This window comes from Physeter macrocephalus, chromosome 12 (assembly GCF_002837175.3).
Source record: "Physeter macrocephalus isolate SW-GA chromosome 12, ASM283717v5, whole genome shotgun sequence".
Lineage (NCBI taxonomy): Eukaryota > Metazoa > Chordata > Mammalia > Artiodactyla > Physeteridae > Physeter > Physeter macrocephalus.
Window position 1 is genome coordinate 78010043 of NC_041225.1, and position 12027 is coordinate 78022069.

General features: G+C 36.3%; 1 protein-coding gene across 4 annotated transcripts in view; it reads left to right on the forward strand.

Annotated features, from left to right (window-relative positions):
* Window positions 1-12027, forward strand: part of EHBP1 (EH domain binding protein 1) — a 343347-nt gene that overhangs the window by 235400 nt on the left and 95920 nt on the right. For all 4 annotated transcript variants that reach the window (XM_007108111.4, XM_024133485.3, XM_007108113.4 and 1 more), the window contains exons 11-13: window positions 1667-1845; window positions 2466-2514; window positions 10393-11295. In XM_007108111.4, the coding sequence (XP_007108173.2) occupies window positions 1667-1845; window positions 2466-2514; window positions 10393-11295 (1131 nt within the window). The remainder of the gene's footprint in view (window positions 1-1666; window positions 1846-2465; window positions 2515-10392; window positions 11296-12027) is intronic.

The following is a 12027-nucleotide window of genomic DNA, read 5'->3' on the forward strand; positions in this document are numbered from 1 at the left end:
GGAAAAGCAAGAGGGAAGAGATATGGGGATATGTGTATATGTATAACTGATTCACTTTGTTATAAAGCAGAAACTAACACACCATTGTAAAGCAATTATACTCCAATAAAGATGTTAAAAAAAAGGTATCATTTATTCTAAGGTACATATCCTCCTATATTGGGGATTCTGTTTTTATCTACTTCTTCATATTAAGTAGAACTGACCCAAATTTGCTGATTTTTATGACCTGGAAATTTTTCAGCATTGACTTTGTATAGGTGATCATTTAAAGAACAGTGCTTTGCTAGATTCATGGTTGTTTATATAACAATTTGTTAATCAGACAGTTAATAAAAAGTAAGAAATTACATTCTTGGTGTTTCTTACTTGTCTTCCCACAGGAGCAGTGAATACATAAATCATAATTACGTGCGGTTGATTTAAATTATTTGGCACTAACATCCTTTTGTCAAATGGGGGCATCATTGGTCTTTCTTAAGTAAGCTGTGTGGCAAGAATGGTTTGCTTGTTAAACTCAAATGATATTAGGGGTAAATAATTGTTCTCCTTTCACCTTGTTTTAGAGGGCTTTTATTTATGTCTATAGCCAGCACTCTTAATTGATAGCAATATTTAAAGTCTAGAAACTTTTAGTAGTTTTTTTTTATAGTTTTCAATTATATCAACCTCTAAAGTTACCATCACAAAATGTGATTGTTATTCAGTAAAAGAAAATGACATGGTTTTAAGAATAACAAAAGTTTAGGATAAAAATCTTATTATGAGTCTTTGTTTTGTTGTCATCATTGTTGTTTTAAGTATATGAACAAGGGGAAAAATCAAGTAAATGCTTTAGATTTAAAACACACATCCCCCTACACCCACACACCTAGCTAACCCAATAATATCCAAAAGTAGCCATCAATAATTAGAAGATATTTGGAGCAAATCCAAATTATATACTGATGTGTGCTATTACTACCAACACCTGACTGTCGCTAATAACTAAATATGTTTTGCCAGCATTAAATTTATATCAGAAGTATGTTTGAATATGGTTATCATTGCACTAACGTGTATGATTACTATATGTATATATATTTTTTGGCCGTGCCTCGCGGCCTGTGGGATCTTAGTTCCCCAGCCAGGGAATGAACCTGGGCCCCTGCAATGAAAGCACCGAGTCCTAACCACTGGACCACCAGGGAATTCCCAATTACTGTATTTTTAAAAACTATTATTTTGACCTCTCCACTACTAACAATTTGTGCTACAGTTAGACTTCAAAATACATTCTTTTTAATATACTCAAAAAGAAACTATATTTGTACATGATTGCATTTGGGGAAGATTTTTTTAGTATGTGAGAGTTATATAGATATTCAGCCTTAAGTATTTAAATACTTTAATGTTTCCATTAATGTAGCTCTTGGCCTGTTCTTATGTACAACATTAAAATCTTGCATATGTATATCTTTGTCAAGCAGACGCCATAGGCTAAAACTGAAGATAATAACTTAAGATTCATGTCTCCTTTCTTAGAGGTTACAGTTGTCTTGAAGTGACAGTTTTGAAGTACCTAAACTGACATCAAAGTGTTCAAGTGATCCAGTTAGGTCAATTAATGTTAATTTTCATCTTCCATTAAATTATTTTAATGTTTTCCTCTTTTCATTTTTTCTAGCCGAGTCCTATACCAAGTCCTGTTTTGGGACGAAAGCCAAATGCTAGTCAGTCGTTGCTTGTATGGTGCAAAGAAGTTACAAAAAATTACCGGGGAGTGAAAATCACCAATTTTACTACATCGTGGAGAAATGGTTTATCTTTTTGTGCAATATTACACCACTTTAGACCAGATTTAATGTAAGTAGAAACACTTTCCATTCCTATAAATATTTTGTAAATAATAACGTTTAAAAAAAAAGAAACAAACCATAAAATAATTTCTTAGCACATGTCCTGAAATACTTGATTTTTTTTTTTTATCACCCATACTCTTGCTTTTTGGGAGAAGAAATATATCCCACAAAGAAAAGTAGTTCCTTCCTGATGCCTAAAAACAATCTTTTCTGTTTTAAAAGAGCATATTTTTTTCCTTAATCTCATACAAAAAACTGACTTCAACTTATTATGAAAATTGTGTTAGTGTTAAAATGAGATGAGACAGATAAGCCTGTAGCTCTTTATACATTGACAACAAGGGGTTACCTCATGGTGAATTTGGTTGTCAAGGCTAGTCTCTGGTCCCCTGCCTTAACTTCTCTTTTAGATGGAAAGCTTCAGGCATTGGAACTTGTAATCACTGTTTTTTATTTATTTATTTATTTCCTTAATTTCCCCACTATTAGTTTTGTTGATAGAATTGCTGTGAAATTGCTACTCTTTGGTATTATTGAACGTCAAATTTTAAGATTCAGTGTGTTTTAAAAACAGCTGTTTTTATCAATTACTGTATGTACCTACTGTGCCATTTTCTCCCTCAGTGACTACAAGTCTCTGAATCCTCAAGACATTAAAGAGAACAACAAAAAGGTAAGAATTGCCAAAGAAAAAAAATACACAGTGTCAATTTTGGCTTCTCCACAGGCATTTATTAATTTGGGGAAAGTGAGGTTGTTTTGTGAGGTCCTAACTATAGCTCACAGAAAGTAGTCTGTTTCCTGTCAATTTTGGCTTCTCCGCAGGCTTTTATTAATTTGGGGAAAGTGAGGTTGTTTTGTGAGGTCCTAACTATAGCTCACAGAAGGCAGTCTGTTGCCTGCAGTTCTAGTAGGATGCAAGGTTTACTCTAGTTTGTCATGGCCTTTAAAAATCACAAGTGCCAGACTGGCATCAGATTATAATAATATGTATGAACTTCATTAACTGTTAAATGTTTGTTAAAGGAGTTTTTATTTAGCTTTTATTTAGCTCTTAGCAAGATTTAGCTTTTAAAAAGTGCAATTCAAACTGTTGTGCCATGAGTTTAGAAAAACCTGTTGGGAGGGGATGAAAGCAGGAGCCTGATGGGTATGCAAAAAAGAATGCATATGTTCCCAGAGGCAAAAAGATAAGAACATTGGGGGTTTTTTTCTTTTTTTCCCACTTTTTTCCCCCTTTTTCTGGTAAACTGTGCAGTTTTTTTTCCCACATAATTAATTAATGTACTGAGGTCAGAGCTTCCCAATTGGTGTGGGGAAGATACTGATCCTTTCAGCCCTCAGGGTAGCTGCACAGGCCTGAGTTGCTAGAGCCCTCTGGGCCAGCTGACTGGCTGCAGGCTGACTTAACTATGTACCCCAAAATGCAGCACAATATTACAATTTTCTGTGTGCACCACAACATAAAAAAGGAGGAAGCACCTATCTCAGCATACAGCAGGTACTCATTTAATGCTTTTTTTCCTGCTGAATTGAACTCTTCAACTGAAAAGTGTTGTCTTAGAGCAAGAGTTCTTAACCTGGGAGCTATGGATAGAATTCAGGGGATCCTTGATCATGGCTAGGGAAAAAACAATTTATTTTCTCATTTCTTTAACTGAAATTTAGCATTTTCTTCAATTATGAATTTAGACGACAAACCACTGTAGTATTAGCCATGCCTGAGACTTTTTCACCTTTAGAATCTCAGATATTTTCATATCACTTTACAGTTGCAAATATCTACAACTACTTTTTAAGCTCATCACTTCATAATTGTAGCAGTTTGTACATCCATAAAAAGCACATTTAGTGTTTCTCAAATTCCATTTTCCTAATATTTTCAAATACGTATTTTTCAATAATTGGTTTCTTTTGTAATCATATATATTTTTTTAACTTTTTATTTTATTTTGGAGTATAGCTGATTAACAATGTTGTGATAGTTTCAGGTGCACAGCAAAGGGGCTCAACCATACATATACATGTATCCATTCTCCCCCAAACTCCCCTCCCATCCACGCTGCCACATAACATTGAGCAGAGTACCCTGTGCTATACAATAGGTCCTTGTTGGTTATCCATTTTAAATATAGCAGTGTGTACATGTTGGTCCCGAACTCCCTAACTATCCCTTCCCCTAATCCTTCCCCCCTGGTAACCATAAATTCATTCTCTAAGTCTGTGAATCTGTTTCCGTTTCGTAAATAAGTTCATTTTTATCATTTCATTTTAGATTCCTATATAAGGGACATCATATGATATTTCTCTTTCTCTGTCTGACTTACTTCACTCAGTATGACAATCTCTAGGTTCATCCATGTCGCTGCAAATGGCATTATTTCATTCTTTTTAATGGCTCAGTAATATTCCATTGTATATATATACCACATCTTCTTTATCCATTCCTCTATCGATGAAATGGAATGGATAAAGGTTGCTTCCATGTCTCAGCTATTGTAAAGAGTGCTACAGTGAACACTGGGGTGCATGTATTCTTTCGGACCATGTTTTTCTCTGGATATATGCTCAAGAGTGGGATTGCAGGGTCATATGGTAGCTCTATTTTTAGATTTTTAAGGAACTTCCATACTGTTCTCCACAGTGGCTGTACCAATTTACATTCCCACCAGCAGTGTAGGAGGGTTTCCCTTCTCTCCACACCCTCTCCAGATTTTATCATTTGTGGATTTTTTGATGATAGCCATTTTGACTGGTGTGAGGCGATATCTCATTGTAATTTTGATTTGCATTTCTCTAATAATTAGCAATGTTGAACATCTTTTCATGTGCCGCTGGGCCATCTGTATGTCTTCTTTGGTGAAATGTCTATTTAGGTCTTCTGCCCATTTTTTGATTGGGTTGTTTGTTTTGATAATATGAAGCCTCATGGGCTGTTTTTAAATTTTGGAGACTTGTCAGTCACATCATTTGCAAATATTTTCTCCTAATCTGTGGGTTGTCTTTTCGTTTTGTTTATGGTTTCCTTTGCTGTGCAAAAGCTTTTGAGTTTAATTAGGTCCCATTTGTTTATTTTTGTTTTTATTTCCATTATTCTGGGAGACAGATCGAAAAAGATATTGATGTGATTTATGTTAGATAGTGTTCTGCCTATGTTTTCCTCTAGGAGCTTTATAGTGTCCAGTCTCACATTTAGGTCTTTAATCCATTTTGAGCTTATTTTTGTGTATGGTGTTAAAGAATGATTTAATTTAATTTTTTTACATGTAGCTGTCCAGTTTTCCCAGCACCATTTGTTGAAGAGACTGTCTTTCCACCTTGTGTAGTCTTGCCTCCTTTGTCATGGATTAATTGACCATAGGTACGTGGGTTTATTTCTGGGCTTTCTGTCCTGTTCCATGTATCTATATTTCTGTTTTTGTGTCAGTACCATGCTGTTTTGATGACTGTAGCTTTGTAGTATAGTCTGAAGTCAGAGAGCTTGACTCCTCCAGCTCCGTTTTTCTTTTTCAATATTGCTTTGGCTATTTGGGGTCTTTTGTGTCTCCATACAAAGTTTAAGGTTTTTTGTTCTAGTTCTGTGAAAAATGCCATTGGTAATTTGTTAAGGATTGCATTGAATCTGTAGATTGCCTTGGTAGTATAGTCATTTTGACAATATTGGTTCTTCCAATCCATGAACATGGTATATCTTTCCATCTGTTAGTGTCTTCTTTGATTTCTTTCATCAGCGTCTTACAGTTTTCAGAGTACAGGTCTCTTGTCTCCTTAAGTAGGTTTATTCCTAGATAATTTATTCTTTTTGATGGGATGGTAAATGGGATTGTTTCTTGAATTTCTCTTTCTGATCTTTTGTTGTTAGTGTATAGAAATGCAACAGATTTCTGTCTACTAATTTTGTAACCTGCAACTTTACCAGATTCATTGATGAGCTGTAGTAGTTTTCTGGTAGCATCTTTAGGATCTTCTGTGTATAGTATCATGTCATCTGCAAACAGTGACAGTTTAACTTCTTCTTTTCCAATTTGGATTCCTTTTATTTCTTTTTCTTCTCTGATTGCCGTAGCTAGGACTTCCAAAACTATGTTGAATAAAAGTGGCAAGAGTGGACCTCCTTGTCTTGTTCCTGATCTTAGAGGACATGCTTTCAGCTTTTCACCATTGAGTATGATGTTAGGTGTAGGTTTGTCATATATGGCCTTTATTATGTTGAGGTAGCTTCCCTCTATGCACACTTTCTGGAGAGTTTTTATCAAAAATGGGTGCTGAATTTTGTCAAAAGAGTAATCATATGTATTTTATACACATCAAAACATTATTCTGAGAAGGGGTTCGTTTCCAAAAGAATTCATGGGCCAAAGTGATTAATAACCTCTAGTCTCGGCTAAAGTTTTTAATTTACTTTAAATAGTTAAAACCACCAGTGAGAAAAAGACTATAAAGGGAACCTTGATAGAAGTTCAATTAACAGATGAGAATTTAAATCAAATTTTTTTTTTTTACTTTTATTGCTCTCTAAAACCAAAAATTTATATTTCCATTAAAGAATTCTTGTTTCTTTGCAAATGCATGATGCTGGCCCCAAAGAAAAACATTTAAAAGCAGTCAGGTTTTTTTTAATTGAAATATGCTATTAAAAAAGGTAATCTCGGGCTTCCCTGGTGGCGCAGTGGTTGAGAGTCCGCCTGCCAATGCAGGGGACACGGGTTCATGCCCCGGTCCGGGAAGATCCCACACGCCGCAGAGCGGCTAGGCCCGTGAGCCATGGCCGCTGAGCCTGCGCGTCCGGAGCCTGTGCTCCACAACGGGAGAGGCTACAACAGTGAGAGGCCCGCCTACTGCAAACAAAAAAAAAAAAAAAAAAAAAGAAAAAAGGTAATCTTTAAAAATCAGTATAATTTTCTTTATAGAAGTCATGCTTCAAAGTAAGTCATTCTCTTGAATTATTTCTTGTATGATTTTGAAGAGCCTGTGTCTGTCAAAGCAAAATGCCTTATTTTTCATCAGTTAAGTTATACAGTTAGCCCTCTGTATCCATGGATGTGGAACCCACAGATACAGAGGGCTGGCTGTATTCCACCATTTTACATAAGGGACTTGAGCATACCCAGATTTGATATCTGCAGGGGGTGTTGGAATCAGTCCCCGATGGATACCAAGAGACAACTGTATCTTTAGATATGACAGTTCTTTACCTGCATTTTCTTTCATTTGAATAAGCAAATTTAAATGCAGATAAGAGCATTATAAAATAAACCATTATTATTTTTTATAAAGTGGAGCTTTCAAGTTACTGTTTAAAATTTTGAAAAGCAAACATTTTTTATTTTACCTAGCTATATATTTTTAAAGAGTATGAGGAATCTCATTAGGGCTTAAGTTATACTTCTTTACATTATTTTTTTCAGAAATTTAATAATGATGAACATACCTTGGATTTACATATTATTACAAAGAGAAATATATCTCATTAAAATTTTTTCTCAAGTAAATCTTTTTTTTTAATTCAACTTTGCATTTATTACTGAGATTTATTTCACTGATCCTTGTGCAGAAAGAGTGCTTTTTATTTATTTATTTATTTATTTATTTATGGCTGTGTTGGGTCTTCATTTTTGTGCGAGGGCTTTCTCTAGTTGTGGCAAGCAGGGGCCACTCTTCATCGCGATGCGCAGGCCTCTCACTGTCGCGGCCTCTCTTGTTGTGGAGCACAGGCTCCAGACACGCAGGCTCAGTAATTGTGGCTCACGGGCCCAGTTGCTCCGCGGCATGTGGGATCTTCCCAGACCAGGGTGTGAACCCGCGTGCCCTGCGTTGGCAGGCAGACTCCCAACCGCTGCGCCACCAGGGAAGCCCCTCAATTAAATCTTAAAGGGCAGATGATTATAGCTTTTTTTTAAAAAATAAATTTATTTATTTATTTCTGGCTGCATTGGGTCTTCGTTTGTGCATGCGGGCCTTCTCTAGTTGTGGCCAGCAGGGACTACTCTTCATTGTGGTGCACGGACTTCTCATTGTGGCGGCTTCTCTTGTTGCAGAGCCTGGGCTCTAGGCACACGGGCTTCAGTAGTTGTGGCACGTGGGCTTCAGTAGTAGTTGTGGCTTGCGGGCTCTAGAGTGCAGGCTCAGTAGTTGTGGCGCATGGGCTTAGTTACTCTGCGGCATGTGGGATCTTCCCAGACCAGGGCTCGAACTCATGTCCCCTGCATTGGCAGGTGGATTCTTAACCACTGCGTCACCAGGGAAGTCCCAATTATAGCTTTTTGAAAGGATTTTAATTTAGATGATCCCATTCATTGCACAAGTCAATACATAATTGTTGTTATACTTTCCTTTTCATCACTTTGCAACTTTTTTTAAAAAATATTTATTTATATATTTGGCTGTTCTGGGTCTTAATTGAGGCATGCGGGATCTTTTAGTTGTGGCATGCAGAATCTAGTTCCCTGACCAGAGACCAAACCTAGGCCCCCTGCATTGGGAGCATGGAGTGTTAACCACTGGACCGCCAGGGAAGTCCCACAACTTCTTACCTGATATCTACCTTGAGTATCATTTGCTACCTACAGACTTATTTCCGTCTTCACATAGTTCTTCCGGGTAACCCCATCCGCCCTTAATTGGACTTAAAACAGTAGAAGAAATAATGCCTGTGTCTTATGTTCCATGCAGATGCATAACATAACTGGCAGTGACTCCTTACCAATTAAATAACATCTAGCAATGAATAAGACTATTTTCTTTTAAAGACCTCTTTTTTCTCCACACACAGCTAAAAAGACAGTAGGTGATTGACTATTGCAGAAGAGGTTAACCTATGGGAAAATTCCTTTATAAAGTCTTGACCTCGCTTACAAGAAATCTGGTTTGTTTTTAAATTTCTTTTAGTGCAATTAGTGTGCATAAAATGAATTGCTACATGAAACAAAACACCAGCAGGAGATTCCCCTCAAGTAAGCTAATCATTTTCCCAGGTCTGTAAAAAGTGCTGTATAAAAATGGTATTTACCTGTGACATCTGATCTTAGCCAGTATGTCAGTGTTTTAGATAATTGGGAAATGTTTAGAATACTGCCTGTGGTGCTTTTCCTGATGGTCTACAATTGATGTCTGTCAATCAAGTTGTCAGGACTCATTAGGAAGAAAATGACTTTAATTTTCCTAAAACATGTAAAATAACAAACAGGCCCAAACATGCACACCAACTGAGCCAGTCTCTCAAGTAAATATTTTGAGGTACCTATACTATAAAGCGTAGTGCTGTGAAAATTGAAGAGGTTTTAATATCACAATTTATTTTTCATTTTTTTTCTTATTCCATAACATTTATTAAACTACAGGGAGAATACAAGGATTAAATTCAAAGGTAGAAATGCACTGTAACATGTATATGCAAAAGACTGATTCCTTCTGAATTATTACATAATTTCCTAAACTTTCTTTTTAGAAAAACTTTGAATTATGATCCTATATCTGGGCTGTTACAAAGACGAGACATTTTATGTCCCAAAGCAAGAATATAACTAGAGGGTCCTTAGTTTTTCCAAGAGTATATCTAAATGTTTAGCCATATTTTTAATGCTTCCTAGCAACACAATGCTGTTTTCAAGGGTTAGTTCAGGATAGTAATAATTAATTGTAAATTGAGAAACAGCTTTGATTCTTCAAAACTAGAAAAACCTGATGTGCCACAGTCATTTAAAGGCTAACAAAAGTAATACAATGCAGCCTCACATTCTAAACTAGGTTGTACTACTCAAAACATTTCCTTCTTTCCAAAATGGATGAAGTGAAAATGAAGTCACTCTTCTCATTATGAAAATCAGTCTTAATTGGGTGTTTTAAAAATGTTTCTATGTTTCTAGTCTTAAGTAGCACTTACTTATATTTTATACCAGGCAATCTAGGAGTTAGCTCTTTTGGGATATCTACCTGTACTTTATCTTCACAAATCACTGCAATTACGTGACCACTGAAAAGAGGGGTTGATAGGAATAATAAAGCTCCAGATGAATTATTATTTCTTTATACCCTAGTTCTTTATCACAAAAGTCAATTCTAAGTTTTTTTGTTTGTTTTAACTCTCATTTTTGCTTGTTTTCTTTATTGGAGAAGAACATTTCAATTGTTATTAACTAATAAAAATGTTTTACTCTTGAATCTACCAAACTTTTACAAATTTCCAACTTGGAATGTTGTTCTGTTCATGTGGAATAATGTCAGTAACATAATGTACCCTCCAATAGCAACAAAAAGCCGTTAAAATTTTGCTTGTTTTTTTAAAAAGGTAACTGAATTGTGTTTTATTTTTAACTCTTTTTTGAGGTGTAATTGCCATATAATAGTACCTAAGTCTCAAGTGTACAACATAATGGTTTGATATTTATATACATTGTGAAATGCTCACCACAGCAAGTCTAGTTAACATCTGTTATTTTGCTGTTTTTGCTGTTTTTGAAATGAGGTGATGTTTTAAGTTTCTTAAAAAAAATTAAAATGTATGGATTGTCTGAACTCTTCAATATATCTTCTGTTTTTCTTTCCTCTGAAGGCATATGATGGATTTGCCAGCATAGGAATTTCCCGGTTATTGGAACCTTCTGATATGGTTTTATTAGCAATTCCTGACAAACTGACTGTTATGACTTATCTCTATCAAATTAGGGCACATTTCAGTGGGCAAGAATTAAATGTTGTTCAAATAGAAGAAAACAGCAGTAAGAGCACATATAAAGTTGGCAACTATGAAACAGATACAAATAGTTCTGTTGATCAGGAAAAATTCTATGCAGAGCTTAGTGATCTGAAACGGGAGCCTCAACTGCAGCAACCTACCAGTGGAGCGGTAGACTTCTTATCCCAGGACGACTCTGTATTTGTAAATGATAGTGGGGTTGGAGAGTCAGAAAGTGAACACCAGACTCCTGATGATCATCTCAGTCCAAGCACAGCCTCCCCTTACTGTCGCAGGACTAAAAGTGACACAGAACCCCAGAAGTCCCAGCAGAGCTCTGGAAGGACTTCAGGATCCGATGACCCTGGAATATGTTACAGTACAGATTCAAACCACGCACAAGTTTTGTTAGGCAAGAAGAGACTATTGAAAACTGAGACTTTAGAATTAAGTGACTTATACAATAGTGATAAGAAGAAGGATGTGTCTCCACCCTTTATTTGTGAGGAGACCGTTGAGCAAAAGCTTCAGGATCTAGACATCAGTAGTAACTTGGAGCAAGAAAAATTAGAGAGTTCCAGACCCTTAGAATGCAGATCAGATCCTGAATCACCTGTCAAAAAACCAAGTTTATCTCCCACTTCTAAACTCGGATATTCGTACAATAGAGATGCAGACCTTGCCAAGAAAAAACGTACTTCCCTGAGGCAGACAGAGTCTGATTCAGATGCTGATAGAACCACCTTAAATCATGCAAATCATTCTGCAAAAACAGTCCAGGTAAGTGAATTAGAATGATGAATACATATATGTAGTAAATAGTTATTCTTTTTTTTTTTTAACATCTTTATTGGAGTATAATTGCTTTACAATGGTGTGTTAGTTTCTGCTTTACAACAAAGTGAATCAGTTATACATATACATATGTTCCCATATCTCTTCCCTCTTGCGTCTCCCTCCCTCCCACCCTCCCTATCCCACCCCGCTAGGTGGTCACAAACCACCTAGCTGATCTCCTTGTGCCATGCAGCTGCTTCCCACTAGCTATCCACCCTACGTTTGGTAGTGTATATATATCCATGCCACTCGCTCACTTCGTCACAGCTTACCCTTCCCCCTCCCCATATCCTCAAGTCCATACTCTAGTAGGTCTGTGTTTTATTCCCGTCCTACCCCTAGTCTCTTCATGACATTTTTTTTGTTTTTCTTTGATTCCATATATATGTGTTAGCATACGGTATTGTTTTCCTTCTTCTGACTTACTTCACTCTGTATGACAGACTCCAGGTCCATCCACCTCACTACAAATAACTCAGTTTCATTTCTTTTTATGACTGAGTAATAGTCCATTGTATATATGTGCCACATCTTCTTTATCCATTCATCTGTTGATGGACACTTAGGTTGCTTCCATGTCCTGGCTATTGTAAATAGAGCTGCAATGAACATTGTGGTACATGACTCTTTTTGAATTATGGTTTTCTCAGGGTATATGCCCAGTAGTGGGATTGC